Source organism: Hippocampus zosterae, chromosome 16 (assembly GCF_025434085.1).
Source record: "Hippocampus zosterae strain Florida chromosome 16, ASM2543408v3, whole genome shotgun sequence".
Lineage (NCBI taxonomy): Eukaryota > Metazoa > Chordata > Actinopteri > Syngnathiformes > Syngnathidae > Hippocampus > Hippocampus zosterae.
In genome coordinates, this window is record NC_067466.1 from 18,116,076 (window position 1) to 18,135,576 (window position 19,501).

Below are 19,501 nucleotides of genomic sequence, written 5' to 3' on the forward strand. Positions count from 1 at the left end.
CTGAGCCACATGCTGCTTCATCAAGTCCAGAGATATTTTCTTTTTTTTTGTTCACCATTGTGACAGTTTCTAATCTTCCGCAACAGAATTTTGCCACCGTGTTCCCCATTTTTTTAATTTCTCTAATCTGATTTTTTCCCCTTTTGTGTGCATTGCAGCTCAGCAGGAGGGGGCCAAAAAAAAAGATCTTTTGGGGTTTTCAAGGACAAGAGTGGAAGATTCCCCCCCCCCCCCCCCTGCAGCTTGTAATCTGCGCACAGATCCAGCTCCATCAGCAGTGCTTTAAAACACCATTTTACAAGCTCTTATGGGCATTATTCACCGAGCAAGCGGTGTGCAGGCACTCGATCTTAGGTCGTATAAATCTCAATTTTGAGGGCTTTCTTAGCCTCAAAGATTTGCAGCTGTGTTCAACCTGGTGAACGGGGTTTTTTTTTGGGGGGGGGAGGGTACACTGCCTAAAATCTCACCCCGGGGGCTGCTTTGAGAATCCAGACCGCAGGGTCAGTTTCACGTGAAATTTGGTAGGCAGGTTGATCACGAGAAGAGCCACCAAAAAAAAAAAAGCCATGCCTGAAAAGTCAGGGGGGGGGTCTGGTATTTGGGGTTGAAGCAACCAATTTCGGTTGACATAGAGGGGTCCTTCAATGACAATCTTGTTCAACACGTTTATATTAAAAAACACTTTCACCTCGTAACGTGAAATTTGGTAGGCAGGTTGATCACGAGAAGAGCCACCAAAAAAAAAAAAAAAAGCCATGCCTGAAAAGTCAGGGGGGGTCTGGTATTTGGGGTTGAAGCAACCAATTTCGGTTGACATAGAGGGGTCCTCCAATGACAATCTTGTTCGACACGTTTATATTAAAAAACACTTTCACTGAGCAACGTGGGATTTGGTTGCCACGTCTATCACAAATAGACCCACACAAAAGTCTCAAAAGCCACCCCCCCCACTCCCCAAAAAAACCACAAGAAGCCACAGCACTTTGGCAAGAAGCAGCCGTTTCAAGATCATTCCAGCCATTCCATTCATGCAATAGCTCCCCTGCTGACACTTTGGTTTCCTTCAGACTGTTTACTCGCAGCTGCTTTAATTCTTATGACTTTTTATATTTATGCTCGGAGGACCTCTCACCTTTCTCTCGCTGTGCGGGAGATACACGTTATGCAGAATGATTAATGACCTCGCTTTCCAGATGCACTCAACTGCAGCATAATTGTGCGTTTGTGTGTGTGTGTGTGTGTGTGTGTGTCCTATTTCATACCTGGGCTCATTAGCTTTTCTTCCTCACTCCCTCAACCCTCTCTTTCCCTCCCTCTCTTATCTTTACTCGGACTGCCATCCCATAAACCTTCTCAACCCTCTCCTTCCTCATTTTGGCTGCCTTTGTCGTAGCCCGATACACACACACACACACACACACACACACATCAGGCGAGAGCAGATCAGAGAGCCCAAAACTAACCGCTGTCAGCTCGTCACAGTCGGAATGTAAATGTGCTGCACTTCCTGCATAACAATACTCATACTCTTGCATGCATGTGTGTGTGGCCTAGAAAACCGTGTCGGATGACAGTGCCGCATTTTGTGTCGGGTACCACTTCAAATAATTCGAAAAGGGTTCTTGTCAGGATCGACAGGTGCAACTCAATAGATTGGAATATTGTAGAAAATTATTTCAGTAGGTTCAATTTAAAACGTGCAACTGATTCACTACACACACACACAGTAAAAAAGTGTGTATTATCAGTTTGATCATCATGGATCTTAGCTCAAGAAAAGCTTAAAACTCAAAATTTCAAAAAATTTGAACGTGACACAATCAAATTAGATAGGAGCTGGCCTTCTGAAAAGTACGTTGTATTCCCTTCCTATTACTTTTACTCAACTCAACTGCATTCCTACAGCACTTTAAACCAAACATCGCTGTATCCCAAATGCTGTACATGGGGGGGGGGGGGGGGGAGGAATAATTAATTCAACAAACAGTAAAAAAATGAATGAATAACAAAGGCAGTAGAACGCAAAACCAGTAAAAGACAGCGCAAAAAAACCCAAAAAAACCCCCCAACAACCTCCAAGCGAATGACAATGCACAGGACTTAGAAGCACACCCTGCGGTACGCCACAAAGACAAGACGTCTTGATCGATGTGTGAAACGCACGGGCTGTTTTACCTCCGGCCATGTCCTCTTCCAGTAGCTGTATCTGCATGTGGAAGATCTTCTCCTGGAGGTCGCATAGGCTGTGCTTCATCTTCTCCCGCCGTGTCACCATGTAGCACAGGTTACGCACCTGGAAGCAGACGAATACGACATAGTAAAAAAAAGAAATGCATAAAAAAAAATGGAAAAGACTATCATCTTGCACTTCTAAGTTACAAGAACGAGCTTTATACGTCAATGCAGACTAGTTGAGTCGACTTGTCAAACAGCGCGTTAGCGTTAGCTATGAAACTGTAGCATCTGGGCGCTAGAGTCGTTCACTTTAAGCTCTGGATGCCGGCCAGAACACTTGCAGCTAACGCGTGAAAAACTGGACACCAGCCAGCTGGGTTGTACGACACTAACTCGATTATTATGTGTCTCTGACCACTTCGTGTGTGTTGGCTGCGAGCTGATCTTGATTGATTGGTCTGCTCGGCCTATCCGGCCTGCACTATCCCCCCCCCGCGAGCTAGCGCACGACGGACAATAATAGCTTCTCAAGCGGGATACAATGTGCGCAACCTGTCGATTAGACTGCTAATGCGTGCGAAAGTGTGCGCGTCTATCAGCAAGCAAAACAGGAGACGTAACGGGGCAGGAGGGCAATCATTTGTTTCCTTTCCAACTTCTTTCTCGTTCATTCTCTGCATGCCAAGCAGTAATTTTTCGAAAATTCAGACTTTGAGGGCAGTATCCCCAAGGAAGTTAAAATTTAATAGACACGTTTCTATTAAATTCTATTAAAAAGTCTCAAGGGGGCATATGCTTGACAAGGCTGTGGAAAGTCTGCCTCTTTGCTTTGAAGCTGACCTTTTAGCCGTTTCCGTGGGACCTTAAAGGCAGAGTCGTTTTGGAATTTCAGCCCCCAATGACGGAATCTTAGGCTCGTGAAATTCAATTAACATGGCAACCATCGGTGAGCTCACCAAAAAAAAAAAGTCCCAAAATGCAAACCGAAAAGCCACAGGAAGTCTGCGCGCAAGTTTGGCTCCCACTAGGCCATTTTAACAATTTCCACGGGTCCTTCAACTGCCCGTTTTCGTTTCAAGCCACCCTTTTCTGGCCCATTTTGGCTATTTTCGAGGGTCCTTCAAAAGCAAACTCATCCAAGAGATTTTGTCCAACTGCCACGCATACGAGACATCGTTTCAAGTCAGTGCCGGGTCCCAATCGACCTTGTGCACTGGGCCCGAACCATTGAAATATCACCACTATTAATCTCAAATTGGCACCGCACGGACAGCCGGCGTTTAAACAAAGATGGAATGTTCCCAAAAGAGAACACCGCCAGTGAGAGCATCAACAAGTCATTTGTCACATCGGGAGTCCGTCACACAGCCGTCTCGAAAAAGGCCTGACATCATTGCACAAACATCTGCATTCAAAATGACGTCTCAATGCAGAAAACGCGATGCTGGAACCGACTCTGCTGACTTTTCAGTCACTTGAAGGAGTTTTTTTTTTTTTTTTTTGGTGGCGTTTGTGCAGCAAAGTGAATTAAATTGAGTGATGCGACGGTGTGTGACAGTGCGGGCATCCGCAGGGCTTTTATTGAAATAACAATTTGGCAGCCCACACTGTTGTTTTGACTGGTGTATTGTTGTTGTTTTTTTTTTGCTGGGGCGGGTTCCTTTTTTGTGCCGGGAAAGGGGGAAAAAAAAATACAATGGGCAAAAGCAGTAAACGACTTTTGAATACATTTCCACTCTACCAAGTTTATTATGGTTACAAAACTAACAATGTAAATGAAGCTAAAATTGAAAAGAAAAAAAAAATCCAAAGGAAATAAAAAAACAAAAATGCCTTTAAAAAAACTGAAACAATATCTCACTTTTGTAAAACCGACTAAAACTACAAAGCAAACATGTCCTTATTTTTCCTTTTGTCAATTAATAAGAATAAAAAAAAAAAATTTTGAATATCTGTCACTGTAGTGACTGATGCACACTTGCGGCAAAACACTCAAGACTGCAACATTTCTTTTCATGCATGTTTACACACGGCTGTAGCAGAGCAACACGCTACCCGTGTCAACCCCCCCGTGTGTTTACTAGCGTGAGCGTGCACCCCCCCCCCTCCACCCCCAACCCCTCTATTGTCTTATCAAAGCCGTGCGAATTTAGGGTTTGACTGCCCGTGAATTATTTATCTCCGCCGAGTCCATGGAAACACACAAGCGGCAATAAATATTTATATGCGGCCTCATTTTTATTTCATCGCGGTATCGGAGGGGCAGCTTGCGGGATGGCGTCAGGGAATGAGGAGGAGGACGAGGAGAAGGTAGTGGATAAAAACAGGTGAGAGAAATTGATGAGGGTTCCCGTTACAGTCCTGCGTAGCCTTGGCACGGTCTAACATGTGGGAAGTGGGGCAGGGGGGGGGAACGGAGGTTGAATAAAAGATGTTATACGAGCACCGCAGGCTTAGCTTATTATCATACCATAGCTTAATATGCCTAAGGACTTATAACTAATATTAAGTGGAGAACTTAATTTCTGCAATAATATTGCAAGTGCTGACACTGAACCGAAGAAATTCATTCATTCATTCATTCATTCATTAATTCATCTTCCATACCGCTTGATCCTCACTAGGGTCGCGGGGGGTGCTGGAGCCCATCCCAGCCGTCTCCAGGCAGTAGGCGGGGGACACCCTGAATCGGTTGCCAGCCAATCGCAGGGCACACAGAAACGAACAACCATTCGCACTCACACTCACACCTAGGGACAATTTAGAGTGTTCAATCAGCCTGCTACGCATGTTTTTGGAATGTGGGAGGAAATCGGAGCACCCGGAGAAAAGCCACGCAGGCAGAACATGCAAACTCCACACAGGGAGGCCGGAGCTGGAATCGAACCCGGTACCTCTGCACTGTGAAGCCGACGTGCTAACCACTGGACTACCGGGCCACCCCTGAACCGAAGAAATGTTCCACTGAAAATGACTACTTTTTTTTTTTAAATAACACAAACATATTTTAATCCATTTATTTGGGAATATGGTCATGGGAAATGTGACACTGTATATAATATACATACATACATAATTATTTTTTTTTTAAAGGCATGGGCGGTCTATGTCGCACGCACCGATCGAAAAATATTCCCCGTGTTCTTATTTCCACCTCTGGGAATTTTTCACGACAAAGTGTTACACGGGCGGATGATGTCAGATTGACTTGAGAGCCAAAACCTACGTTTGTTGTGTACGTGTTTTAGGGGCCGAGGGGGGTGTTGGTGTTTGGAACGGCGCTGCGTGCTGCATTGATGCCGGTCCAACGGGGCGGGACCGCCCCGCAGCTCCAAAGCCCTCGGGTGAGCCGTTTCACTGTACTTCTGTGTGAGAGCTGGGCTGAGTCATTGAATAACCCCCCCCCCCCCCCCTCCACCACCCCTCCGCCCCTTTTGCCTTGTCCTCTGCCTGAACCCGAGGAAGTTACATAACACAGTTGATGGCAGACATGAAGATACAAGATAGGCCTCACTAATACATTTACCCACCAGAGAAATCAACTCAACTGTCATCTGGCTTCTCTTTTCCCCTTACAGTCTTTTTTTTTTTCTTCCTGTGGCTAAAATACATCATAAAAGAGTAGCCCACTCTGTCAGGCTTGTAAAAGGACGAAATATCATGTTGGACGTGTGATTCGGAAATGGTTATATCGACGGCATGAATAACAAAAGTCAAATTCAGAGAAAATATCAAATATTGTGAGCCGTGAGAAGACGGTCGGACGCAAATGGATACGAATGGCGTTCACGAGATGCACGGCGCTTTGTTGCGTAGCATTAGCCTCCAACGGCCCACAAACAACAGAAATTCCCTCTGTTCTTGAATTGTTTTGACAGTCGCAGTTAGCCGTCGCCGATAAGACGCGAAGCGACGACTCTCGTCAACCACTGGGGAGCGGAGTGCCGACTCGGCGAAAAAGCTCACCGATGTTTTCAGGGACATTACGCAGTAATTTGTTACACTGGCAGCACTTCAAAGACCGAGAGTGGAGGAAAGAGAGTGGGGGCGGGAGGGGGGGAGTAATCCAGGGCGACATGAGCCCCCAGAAACACACACGCACACACACTGCTGCTAAATGGAAGGGATTTTTCAATTTGCCAGTAAATCAGAATTGATTGGAAACCTCTTTTGTGGCAACACACACACACACACACACACACACACACGAAATGCAACACGTTCATGCTGACAGATGCTCTTCAGGGCAAAGAAGAGACAAGGTGAAGGATGGAGAGGGAAAAAAAAAAAGACGACAAGCGAAGAGAAATGGTGTGTGCGGACTTGGTAGCAAGACTTGCTGCTACTAGCTCGATGCTAACGTGAGCTCAGGTGTAAAAAAAAAAAAAGATTATTATATTTATATATATTATTATATATATTATTATATTATTATTATTATTCAAAGTCTGGAACTAAGATTTTTTTTGGGAGGGAGGGGGGGATGACATTTTATTCAGTCAATTTTTACTTGTAATTGTAGTGGCGTGATGCTAACATGAGCTACGTCGCTTCACCTTTCCACACATGCTAATCTGATCCACTGCGATTTATTATTCCTTAGCGTTATTTACATGTGGATTTGCTCCCTGGCCGCCAAACCGCCACCCCCTCGGCTCATATCGACGGGATAAACAACGCGGAAGGCGTCAATAACGGGCGGCGTGGGCCGGGGGAGAGCGCCGGTTCGCGCGGGCGGCGGTGAATCGATAGATTGATTTGCAGGCGACGTGGCCGTGATGAACCTGAGCGGAGTTAATCTTGGCGATGACGTGAAAGGAGACACTGGAGAGCACTTGTTGAAGTCTCGCTGCCTTCTGGGAAGCTATTGAGCACTTTATCGCCACAGGAGGTAAGAAAGCGTTACAGAAAAGATCGATGTAGACTGCAAATCACCACTTTGACACTTCTGAAGTCAATCTGCCTAGGCTATTTCGTTGCCTGTAGAAGACGCATCCCCCCCCGTCACTGTTCTATATTAATGGCATCGGGGTGTTCACACAATTACTTCAGCTTTGGGTATTAAGATACGTCTAGGAGAGCTTCCCCACTCTAGTCGCAGCCCCCTTACAAACGCCGAAGTCTTGTCTGAAAGGCGCAGGCGAGTAAATGGCGGCTCTACCGTGACACCAACCTTGTTTAACGGGATGCATTGCTGCCTGTCGGGATTGAGTGTTTCCACCCCCCCACTCACCCTCTCCAAGTCTTGTCGGAGGTGCGTGAAAAGCTTGAGCCGGCGGTAGAGGACGTCCTGCTCCTGCTGGGCCAGGTTGTCCACCTCGTCTCGTTTTAGAGTCACCAGGGGCTGGTTGAAGTTGGCCTTCCTTTTCAATTTCCAGAACTGGTACAGGAAGTCCACCTAAGGGGGGGATATTTTTTATTTTATTTTAATGCTTCATTTATTCCGTGCGGCAATGACGTGACGTCATCTTTAGTAGACGTCTCCAGGAAATGAGATCGTAAAGCTTGCCGTCATTTTTCCAAAATATTTCTACCTCCTCCCACATCACTTCTCTTTCGATTGAGTTAATAAAAACCGTGGACCGGTTTTACTTCTGCCGACAAAATCAAAAGGTTACGGTTCTCCAAGTACCTGTGTGACAGGCAGCGCCATGTTCTCCGCCACCTCTCCGGGATCCACCAGTCGATAGAACTCGTCCTCCAGCTCCTGGAGCTTCTGCTTGCGCTGGCTCACCTTGTCCCGTTCCATCTGGTCCCGCTCGGCCCTCTCCGACACCGAATACGGTACCGATCTGGACTCCGGGAGCTCAGTGGTCCACTCGGGTCGAGCCGCTCCGCCGCCGCTGTGCTCCAGACAGAAGGACTTGAAGCGGACCTCGTCGTTCTCGGCAAGGATGGTCCTCATTTCCAGACCGTGGTCGAAGGCGCACGTCACGTGGAAGGCCACAATACATGAGGGCATCGAACACTGTTTGGAAAGAAGAACCAGGAAAGAACCTCAGGGGTTATTCCCTCTAGACTGCTCGCATCCATCAAACACAGGACGTCAAGTTCTGAACTTTCATTCATTCATCTCCCGAGCCGCTTGATCCTCACTAGGTTCGCGGGGTGTGCTGGAGCTTATCCCAACTGTCTTCGGGCAGTAGGCGGGGGACACCCTGAATCGGTTGCCAGCCAATCGCAGGGCACACATAGACGAACAACCATCCACGCTCACACTCACACCTAGGGACAATTTAGAACGTCCAATCAGCCTGCCACGCATGTTTTTGGAATGTGGGAGGAAACCGGAGCACCCGGAGAAAACCCACGCAGGCCCGGGGAGAACATGCAAACTCCACACAGGGAGGCCGGAGCCGGAATCGAACCCGGCACCTCTGCACTGTGAAGCCGACGTGCTAACCACTGGGCTACCGGGCCGCCAGTTCTGAACTTGTGGAATGGAAAAAGTTTTGTGTTTTATGGCAGGTCATCAAGTTTCACTGTTACGTAAAATTAAAATAGTTGACAATTTAGCATCTTTTAGATGATCAAAAACTGTCTGTGTCTCATGAGGACCTGTAGATGTGTCCAAATTGACACTAAAATGGCCAGGTCAAACCAAAACAAAATGTCTAATCATGATTAGACATGCCGACCAAATTTCATGTTGTTGAAACTGGTTTCAGGGGCTGAATTGCCCCCCCTCCCCCAAAATACTTCCATTACAATGTATAAGACTCTGACACGGTCACTTCAAACCAACAGGGCAGACTCCCCGTGTCTCTCAGGCATAGCTCCCAAGACTTTTTTTGGTGGGTGCACTCATCACATACATGCAGACCAAATTTCACGCTGCGCCGAAAAACTTAAGCCAGCAGTACCTGGATGCATGTTCCGGTGTGCTCTCGACACAGGCTACAAGACAGAGCCCATCGGCTGGCGGGAATGTGGGACACCTTGGTGATGGGCTCCATCTTCTCCGGACAGCCTATACTCACCTAGCACACAATTTGGGGACTTGAAACACTGATGGCTACACGTTCTACTTCATCATAATACTGCATTGTTATACAGGATTATCGATTCGTTTAATGACAGCCCTGGTAAATATCGACTCAAGATGTATAGAAACAAACACACTTTGAGCTCGCCGGAAAAATGAATGGAACAGTGCAGGTTCCAGAGTACATAAAACCGCAATGTTCCAGCACAGGAACAAGCTATGCTAACATTAGCGTGTGTGTTTATTTTGAGCAAATAGCTAGAGTAGTAGTAGGAGCAGTTATGAGCCTTACTTCAGGTATCCATAAGGCACAGCTGACGTGGACCCACTTGGTTCCACTGCGGGTGGGCTTGAGTGCGCCGCCCCGCTTGGGGCAGAGCAGACATTTGGGCTGTACGCCCAGGGCGCACATCCGACAAAGCCAGTTGCCCTGCGGGACCTTCAGGATGCCGTAGCAGGCCTACCAAAACAGAGAGAGAGAGAGAAGTTAGCTAGCTAAGCTAATCAGGCTATCTAAAATGCTAATGTGAGCCCGAGTTGCTATTTGCAGACAAATCTTGGCAGTCAGATGAACGCCTGCCTCCTTTGTCTGGCTCAAGGTAAGTTCTGCTTGTTAAAAACGTGGTACCTGGTGCACGCAGACGTTGCACTTGTCGCAGAAGACCATCTCGTTGCCGTCCTCGCCTTCAGGGGAGCGGCAGACGTCACAGACCACATCTTCGTCGTACTCGATGCCCAGGCCTTCCTCCGCTTCGATGGCCTGCTGCATCTTCTCCTCGCACAAGCGCTCCAGCTCCACCAGGATGCGCTCCATCGTCAGCTCGGCCAGCTCGGGCAGCGCTGATGAGAGTTGGGGTTGGAGAGCACAGCTAATGTTCAGTAGCGCTCGCTAAATAGAGGTTATACACTGAAGTTTTTTAAATCATTGATTGATAGTCCCCCCCCCCCCCTCCAAAAAAAAACTGACTACAATAATCTCCCATTCATCACGGGAATTACAAGGTCTGTCGGAACACAATGGGTGAAGCGTGACATAGCGGGGGATTACATTCACTGCTAACAAGCTAGAGCTAAAGCTAGCTAAGATGTTGTTGTTTAATTTCGCCCCTCACTGTAATACAAAAATAAAAGTGTCAACGCTCACCCATTTGCGCAAACTCCTGGTTGACGAGTTCCAGCCAGGCCACATCCGTGTCGTCCAGGTCGTAGCAGCTGTACAATTGGCCGGGGAGAGGCAAAGGTTCCACGTCGCCCTCCTTGGATGTTACGTCTTGTGCCTCGGGCAGTAACCTTGGAGGGGAAAAACAAAAATGATTAAGAGTTCAATTGCCCGTTCCAAATTTGTGAGTCATTTTGGAAGGGCAAGTTCATCTTTGAAAGACCAATGGAAATGGTCAAATAAAAAAAAATAAAAATAGCCACTTGCCTTGTACTTTGCTCTAGTAAAAAAAGGGGTAGCAATAGGGCAAAATCGCTAGGACAATTTACTTTAAAAGGCATACGGGAAGTCATCCTAAAACTTTTTTTGGGCATGGCTTCTTCAGACTTTTTGGGTGGGTCGATTCACGATAGCTGCCCTCGCCAAATTTCATGTACCTCAGCGATACTGGCTTTAGGGGCTGTATTTTAAAAAAAAAAAATTTTGTTTTATGGTGATTAGATGGAACTTTGTGGCCCACAAGAAATGACAAAAACAACGTGCGGCTCACAAATGTATAGTAACGTGCTCCATCTGTCTCGTAAAATTGCCTCTAATTTGAAAACAACTTAACCCAGGAAATCGTTAAAATGGTGGATGGGAAACAAAATGGCGGACTGTCTCTTCAAGCATGGTTCCTCGAGACATTTTGGAGTTTAATCATGAGCGATATGAAACATGACAGAGTTTCAGATTGTGCGGTGAAACTGGCTTTTGGGGGGTGGGAGTGTTAAAAAGCACCACCAAGACAATTTTTTTAGTTTTTGACATTGGGAACACTGTCAAAAATGGTCGTTTATTTGACCTAAGAATGACAATGATGATAAAACAAAGCAATTTCAAGAGGCGTGTTCTGACGCTCGCCGTTGAAAGTGTGTCAAAAGGGAGCAATCGCGGTGGGGGGGGAATGCGGGGCAGGAAGTTCCTCCGGGCACTGTCTGCTCTCGAGCTCGTCCAGACTAAAATATCTCCACGGTCAACAAGCGAGAGAAATAGGGGTCGGGAACTCTGCGTGACCCGGTGGGAGCCAGCTGCCTTCGACTGACGTTAAAGTCATGTGACACAACAATCACAACAGACGGCACAGCGGGCAACTCCGCGCAGTGAAGCGCACGCGTACTATTTCTCCGATGTTTTGCTTCGTGTTGACACGGGATTGAAGTAGGATTGAAGTATTCAAAACAATCCAAAGACACTTGACAAAGTAAAATATTTTGTGCGATCTCCATTTAATATTCCACAGATGAATTTATTAGATGAGTTGGGCGCCAATTTTTCACATTGTCCATCAAAAGGAAGTTAGCGAAATGTCCATACCTCAAACTTATCTTCATTTGTTGACCCCAAATCTGATAAAAGTGTAATTAAATAAATACTTTGGGGGGGGGGGGGGGAGATATGGATACATTAAATACAATACAATACAATACATGCTGTGTATTCATTCATTCATTCATCTTCTGTACCGCTTGATCCTCACTAGGGTCGCGGGGGGTGCTGGAGCCCATCCCAGCTGTCTCCGGGCAGTAGGCGGGGGACACCCTGAATCGGTTGCCAGCCAATCGCAGGGCACACATAGACGAACAACCATCCACGCTCACACTCACACCTAGGGACAATTTAGAGTGTTCAATCAGCCTGCCACGCATATTTTTGGAATGTGGGAGGAAACTGGAGCACCCGGAGAAAACCCACGCAGGCCCGGGGAGAACATGCAAACTCCACACAGGGAGGCCGGAGCTGGAATCGAACCCGGTACCTCTGCACTGTGAAGCCCACGTGCTAACCACTGGACTACCGGGCCGCCCATGCTGTGTATTATTCAGGCTATTCTTATGTCTATTTTATCGTTTCTCTAAACTTTTTTTTTTCCGGCTTCTTCCCGGCGATTAATTTTGTTTATCCTGGATGCAACAATTTTATTTCCATTTTTTTTCCCTCCCCAGTCCTGACCCGAAATAAACCCTTTTGTCCCATTTTCTACTCAATTCTCCCTTAGCGCCATCGAGGCGGTGAGCGATAACGGTGATCTTAAAAAGCGTGCTTTTTACAGCTTCCTTTTATGATCTAAAACAAACAAACAGACTGCGCCGATCTATTTCAGTCCGGGATGATAATTAAATAACACGGCGAATGGACACCTCACCATGGGCACACGCAGACGCACAAACACAGCGAGATGAGAGAATGGCGCTTGTTATGTAAGGCGCAAAGCGGCTTGAGTGTCGCATTTCATCGGTGTGTGCGTGGTGTGCTTTTTGTGTTCTTTGTAAGACATTTAAGAGCAGCATGTCCACTGGAAATGTGAGGCTTTCTATTTAATCTGTCACTTTCATTGCTTCCATGACTCACCTCCTACATAATCATCACCAAGGCCACACTTGCACAGAAACACACGCTCCATTAAAAAAAAAAAAAAAAAGTTCGTCAAGTTTATTTCGACTGTGGCGGTTATCGCAACTTCCTGGCAAGAGGAGCAAGCTCCCTTTTTTTTTCTTTTTTTGCATATCCCCCCCCCTCCTTGTAAAACAATCATCTTTTGTCAACTTGCAAGTGTTGACACAAGAGACGCTTTTCTCCAGCGTGGGCTAGGATCGTCTTGAGGCTCAGGACGCTTTCGACACGCATGCGGGCTATTGGAGATTGATGAAGTCTCAGATAAAAAAAAAAAAAAGAAAAAAGAAATGGGGCTGCGGGGGTGGGGGGGGGGTGCCTATGCAACAGCAGGAAAAACGTGCAACAAGCTGGGAATAACATTTGTGAGTCAAGGGTGTCAAGTGAAGAAGGAGATTTTGCACCTCCAGCAAAGCACAAAAAGCGCTTTTATGTGCTCTCATTAATTTATGGCTTCATTAAATGTGCAGCGCGGACGCACAGTGAAGCAAATAATAACCTTGAGCGCCAGCAAATCATACAGTGTAAAATAAATAAGTATGGTAAGGGAGAAAGCGAGCTTTGAGAAGATGCTCCCGCCAGACGCAGACGTGGCTTCAGAGGAACATGCATGAACAGAAACAGGGAGGAGGGGGGGGCAAAACGCCGCGAAATTGTGACGCTGTAGAGTGGGCTAACTCATTTTTGCAGCAGATGCACACCAAAAAAAAAATCTGGGGAATTCATATCTTGGAAACGTGACCTGGCCCAGTGTTGCATTAATGAATCAAGAAAAGGGCAATTGCAAAAATGGGCGGAAATGGAAGTAAACTGTGATTTAGCCTGGCATTAATTCCGGAAAAAAAAAAACATTTTCCTCTGTTCAGTTTGGCACTTCATTTATAAATGAGACAAATGGAGTTAGCCCACTCTTGTCCTCTGTGGCTCGACAATGTCAGTCTTGTAAAAAATGCGAGTAAAAAGTGTGATACAGAAAAATGTCATGTTTGCACTGGAAAATATTTGATTAACATCATAAGTCTGAGCGGGTGTGTGTTTAAAATGTAATTCTTGGAATACCTCGCAGCCACAGGCTGGCTGAGAAAAAAACGTGATTCCCTTTCTTTCCCATAATCCCCCCTCTAAATGCCCAAACCTTTCACAGCACCACACTCTCCCTCTGTGTGCATGCGTGTGTGTGTGTGTGTGCCAACAGATGGGCTCTGCATCCTCCGCTCGCATGCTCGAAAGCACACTGAAAGGGCTAAATCTGTATACACACGTTACAGCTGCAGCTGGTGTGAAAGCGCCACAAAAAAAAATCACATTTTGGACTGAATATGAGAGCGGTTGAAGCGTGATACAGCAAAATTGCAATATGCAGGATTAACACTGCAGTATTTTTTCTGGCCACACGGGGGCGGTAGGAAAAGAGAGCGATGGTGTGAGTCCAATGTGTGAAATCTCCCGATAAAATTCAATATCTCAACTTAATTCTGGGGAAAAAGACAACAATTTTCTTGATATATAGTTCGACCTTAGCGCCGTCATATTTGAATTGAGAGCGAGCTGCCATTTTGTGTGCGGTTGAGATGCCACTACAGTGAGCCTGTTGTTATGGATATGCGAGCGACTTATTAACACCTCCGCTCGAGAGGAGCTGCAGCCTGTGCAAATGTTTGACAAAAGGGTGAGGAGGGGAAACCAAAGGGGGGGGGGGGGGGGAGAATGCGGCCAATATTTGGGCAAACAAGGCCGGCGGGAATTTTTTTCATTCATATCGCTCGCTTGGCTAGGAGAGGAATGAGTCACAGTGGGAGGAGTGGACTACACAACTGTAGCATCATCCAGCGATTAAAGCACAGCAATATTCCGGAGGAAAGAGGGCAAATGCAGCAAAGTGGAGAATGAGGAGCGTTAAGTTGCAGCAGCTGGACGGTAACGGGTCGGACAGGCTGAGCTCGCCATGGCAAGAGGAGACTGAGGGCCACTGGAGCAAAACGCAAACGAGCAAAAGGGTAAAATGGTATATCCAACAGAGGATAGAGGGCACCTGCAGCCAGGTGGAGACAGAGGAGTCGAACGCTAGGGCACAGGCACAAGTTTGGCAAATATATTTGAGGTTGGGGGGTCGGGGCCAATCCGGCAAAGTGGAGAACATGGGGTATAAAAGTCAAGCATGAGCAGCTAAGGCACAACAACGGCTTAAGCCAAGAGGAGAATAAGGGCCAAGTAGAGACTAGAGAGTACAAGTTCATTCATTCATTCATCTTCCGAGCCGCTTGATCCTCACTAGGGTCGCGGGGGGTGCTGGAGCCTATCCCAGCTGTCTTCGGGCAGTAGGCGGGGGACACCCTGAATCGGTTGCCAGCCAATCGCAGGGCACACAGAAACGAACAACCATCCGCGCTCACACTCACACCTAGGGACAATTTAGAGCGTCCAATCAGCCTGCCACGCATGTTTTTTGGAATGTGGGAGGAAACCGGAGCACCCGGAGAAAACCCACGCAGGCCCAGGGAGAACATGCAAACTCCACACAGGGAGGCCGGAGCTGGAATCGAACCCGGTACCTCTGCACTGTGAAGCCGACGTGCTAACCACTGGACTACCGGGCCGTAAGATCAAGTATATTTACAAGGGGATTTTTTTTTTTGTTGCCGTCATTTCTAGCCCTCTCTCGACAAATGTTACAACATTCCTATCATACTCAAGTGTCTGTTTGTGAAGTGTCTGTTTGTGCAGAGTGTGTGTGTGCGAGTCCCTCCTTCAAAAGATCATGAAAGACCACAAGAGAGATGGAGAGACCACAATTCCAGGTACTCAAACTGCCGCTTCCTGGTTAGGATGATGTCACCATCCCCTTGTGCGCGCCTGTGTGTGTGTGTAAATTGCTTTTATGGCCCACTATGGGAAGCGAATGAGTCACGCTGTTGTTCCAGGAAGCAATACAATATGTATGGCTAGCGTATCAAGTATAGATGCGATGACGCACACACGCGTTTACACACAAACGCGCCCTTCGCCCGAATGCAAACGCGTGGCATCGTCGCTAACGTTACCGCCAAGTGTTCTGAAGCCAATGAGGTGAGTTGGGTCGTTTGAAGGAGGAGAAATTGGCTCGGTCACATGCACAGTTAAGAGGGGAGTGTTGCTTTGTTGTTAGCATTTTTTTTATTTTATTAATATGTTTTTTTTAAAGTATTAGCATTCAAAGGATGCAGAGGACCTTTAACGGGGTAAGCTAACTTATCTGGAGGCAGACTCAAGGCCGCAGCAGTATGACGGAGTTGAGTAATGAAATGTGCAGAGCTACGCTAATGGAGCCAAAGGGCCACTGCAGCAAAGTGGAGACTGTGGAGTATAATGGGCAAGTGTCAGAAGCTCAAATCCCTGTGGGGAGATTGAGGGCGACGTGGAGATAGCAGACTTCCCGTGTGTGTTTTGCGTATGGCTTGATAAACGTGCAAGAAATTTTGCGGGCCTACATTTTCAACAACGACAAAAAAAGTTTTGATTGCACGTCAGATCCTAAAAATGGCCACCGTGAGCCGTAATGGCCGACTTCCTGTCTTCCTTCCAGCATGGCTTCTTGAGACTTTTTATGAGTCAACTCAAGATAGATAAGCCTGGCAAGTTTCATGTTGCAAAGTGAAAGCGGTTTCCGGGGCGACATTTTTCAAAACAGTTTTGTCATGAGTCACAAAACTTTCCTGCCGGGCTCCGAAAACTGAGATTCCTGACATTTTAGCATCGCGCAAACTCGGTTCCAATTTAGGGTCAGGCGGACAAGGACCCGTGGAAATTTCTACTTGAGATCAAAATGCCCGACTTCCTGTGACTATCAGACCATATTGTGCATATTTCATTCGCTCCGCATATGTGCTGTTATATTCGCTCCGGATAAGGCAAAGAACCACCCAAAAAACATTTCTGACCACAACTACCCACAATGCAGCAGTCGCTTGCCATTAAGTGACAGGCAGGTTTGTCTCGGAAGAATCCGCGGCGTCCCTCAGGGCTGCTGACTCTGCGAACATCCCCCCCCCCCCCCAAAAGATGAAAAACAGCCTCTGCTAATAACCTTTAGCGAGCTTTGATTTTTTTTTATTTTTTATTTTCTCTCCTTTTGATGCCATGCGCCGTTTTAAAAGGATGCTCGTGGAAAATCTGCGCTCGTTAGTCGGGCCCGAGGGAGAACAGGATGTTTGCATAGTTCAGAATGTTCTCATGACAGTTGAGCTGAAAGTCCAAATTATTTATTATGATTTCTTTCGTGAAATCTCTGTTTCGCTAGAATGATTTGACGCCATTGAACGGGTTTTGTTTTCAAACTTTTTTCACCCTCGCGCCCCATAATTGTTGCCAAACTTTTCAAGCGGCGCACCCCCTTCGACAAGCCAGCGCCCGGCGGTGACAGCTCAAAGCTATCCCCCCTTAAGCACGACTCCAGACAAAACAAACATTAAAGCCTCGGGGGCGGGTGCCCGATTTGCCTTCGACACCGTTTCCGAAACCTCACAAGAAGCTGGCGCCGCCGGCAACGAGAATTCATTCTCGTTCCCAACGTGCGATTAAACGGACAGTGATGAATTCACCAAAGCGCACCGCCGGCTGACTGCCGCGGTCCTCTCTGGCTCTGCGAGGCAAATCACTTGGACTTGAAAATGTGGCGGCCAAAAGGAAACAAATCAAAGTGGAGGCAAACCCGCTGACCGTGCGTAACGAAGAACCGAGGGGGGGGGGGGGGGGGTGACGAGTTGGACTTTTTCACGCGTTTCGGCCACACCAGTCATGCACACTGTACAACCGACCAAAGTCACCTGCCCCCCCCCCCAAAAAAAATAGAACATTGAACCTGGGGGGCGGCCCGGTAGTCCAGTGGTTAGCATGTCGGCTTCACAGTGCAGAGGTACCGGGTTCGATTCCAGCTCCGGCCTCCCTGTGTGGAGTTTGCATGTTCTCCCCGGGCCTGCGTGGGTTTTCTCCGGGTGCTCCGGTTTCCTCCCACACTCCAAAAACATGCGTGGCAGGCTGATTGAACACTCTAAATTGTCCCTAGGTGTGAGTGTGAGTGCGGATGGTTGTTCGTTTCTGTGTGCCCTGCGATTGGCTGGCAACCGATTCAGGGTGTCCCCCGCCTACTGCCCGAAGACAGCTGAGATAGGCTCCAGCACCCCCCGCGACCCTAATGAGGATCAAGCGGCTCGGAAGATGAAAGGATGAATGAACCCGACTATTCAGCAATCCGAGCATCCTTCGAAACATGATCCGACCACAACCTCAAACGATCCGTCCAACCGCTCCGTCCGGTAGACCCCCCCCCCCCCATCGTTCGACCCCAGCTAAGCGGTTTTACGAACGCGTCAAAAATTTCTAAGCGATGATCAAAAGCTTTGTGAAAACCATTTTGTATGCGAGCAGTCAAAGAGTCGTTCACCCCCCTCAACGATCCTCCGCCACCTGCCGTTGAAAGGAACTCGTCCCCGGCAGGAGGACTTTGCCCTTCTCTCATTGGACGGCATCCAACCAATCAAGGCAGCCAGTTGCAGCGTTCCCGACCGACCGGCCGGCCCTCGATGGAATGACAAGCGAAGCTGGACGTGCAGACGCCGGCTGCTTCCAAAGGGTGAGTCAGACTCCCAAGCGAAACCCGTTTAAACCCCCCCCCCCCCCCTTTTTTTTTCCCGAACCCAAACAACCTGCAGATGAGTCAGCAGTTTTTGTGCGCAATGAAGGCCGATCAGGTGTCCTTTGTGCAACTATCATTTGGCACCAGGCTCCGGCTTTTCGGGAAGGACTTGGCCTGACTTGATAAATGAATGCCCCCCCCCCCAAAACGATGACGGAGAGGAAAACGAGGCAATTCCACCGGTTCACGACCCCGCCGCTACGGTTTTGCCGGCGACCGACCCACGTGTTTAGAAGCCGCGTTCTGTGTCTTTTGTGGTCTTCTGGGACGGGTATCCATCCCGAAGTTTTAAAAGATGTTCACCCCCCCCCCCCCCCCCCCCCCCCGCCGATGATGTGCGGCATTCCTTCCTGCCCGCTTCAAAGCCAAAGCAAAAGCCACAAGCAGGAGACGCTCCGGGGCCGTGAACCCGACGGCCATAAAACGTCGGCGTTGGGCGGGTGATTACACATCAAGTCAAAGACAAAATCGTAAACGGCCATTCCAAGGGGGGGTGGGGGGGGTAAAGCTCATTGTGTCTGGATAGGAAGTTGCTAATGTCTAAGATGCAGGCTGGGCGTCGAAAAGTCACCTGGTTCGATCGCTGGTTTTGGCACATGAATTTTGCTTTTATGGTTAGCCAAGCTGTCAGTCATCAATGTCTGAAGTGCGAAACTGAAGATGAAAAGATTTTTTTTTTCCCGTAACACTGAAAATTATATTCTGGCAATATTAGAAATATCAGACTGTAATAACAATGTTATGCTAGTAATATGAGAAACAGACTCTCACAAAATGGCCAATTTAAAAAACAATTGTGCACATAAAATCACAATGTTACTCTGGCAAAAATCCCCCCCCCTTCCAACATTGCCAATCTACTGTCACCATACTACTACTTGAACCGACCGATATTAGCACTTATTTGCAAAGCTAGCATTTTTTTCCCGATGACATTTATTCTCTGAATCCAATTCTAGTCATGTCAAAACGACAATTGCTTCATCATAAAAGTTTATCACTGTGACTGCATGACTTTATTCTCCGAGGTTGACAACACTTTGACTGCGACGTATTCATCTTAAACATCTGCTCA

The 19,501-nt window shown here is 47.5% G+C and overlaps 2 protein-coding genes and 1 long non-coding RNA gene across 3 annotated transcripts in view; 1 reads left to right on the forward strand and 2 right to left on the reverse strand.

Moving 5' to 3' along the window:
- The window catches only part of LOC127588577 (transcriptional coactivator YAP1-like), a 147,207-nt gene that overhangs the window by 57,791 nt on the left and 69,915 nt on the right, over window positions 1-19,501 (forward strand). The gene's annotated exons all lie outside the window — the stretch shown is intronic.
- jade2 (jade family PHD finger 2) overlaps window positions 1-19,501 on the reverse strand; it is a 39,076-nt gene that overhangs the window by 5,650 nt on the left and 13,925 nt on the right. The window contains 7 exon segments of the mRNA XM_052047340.1: window positions 2,179-2,296; window positions 7,412-7,576; window positions 7,811-8,146; window positions 9,042-9,158; window positions 9,456-9,623; window positions 9,792-10,003; window positions 10,308-10,453. Of these exon segments, the coding sequence (XP_051903300.1) occupies window positions 2,179-2,296; window positions 7,412-7,576; window positions 7,811-8,146; window positions 9,042-9,158; window positions 9,456-9,623; window positions 9,792-10,003; window positions 10,308-10,453 (1,262 nt within the window).
- LOC127588600 (uncharacterized) lies at window positions 36-2,172 on the reverse strand. Its single transcript, XR_007959129.1, has 2 exons — window positions 686-2,172; window positions 36-481 (listed from the first exon to the last, which is right to left on the reverse strand). It is a non-coding gene; the product is annotated as an uncharacterized LOC127588600 (long non-coding RNA).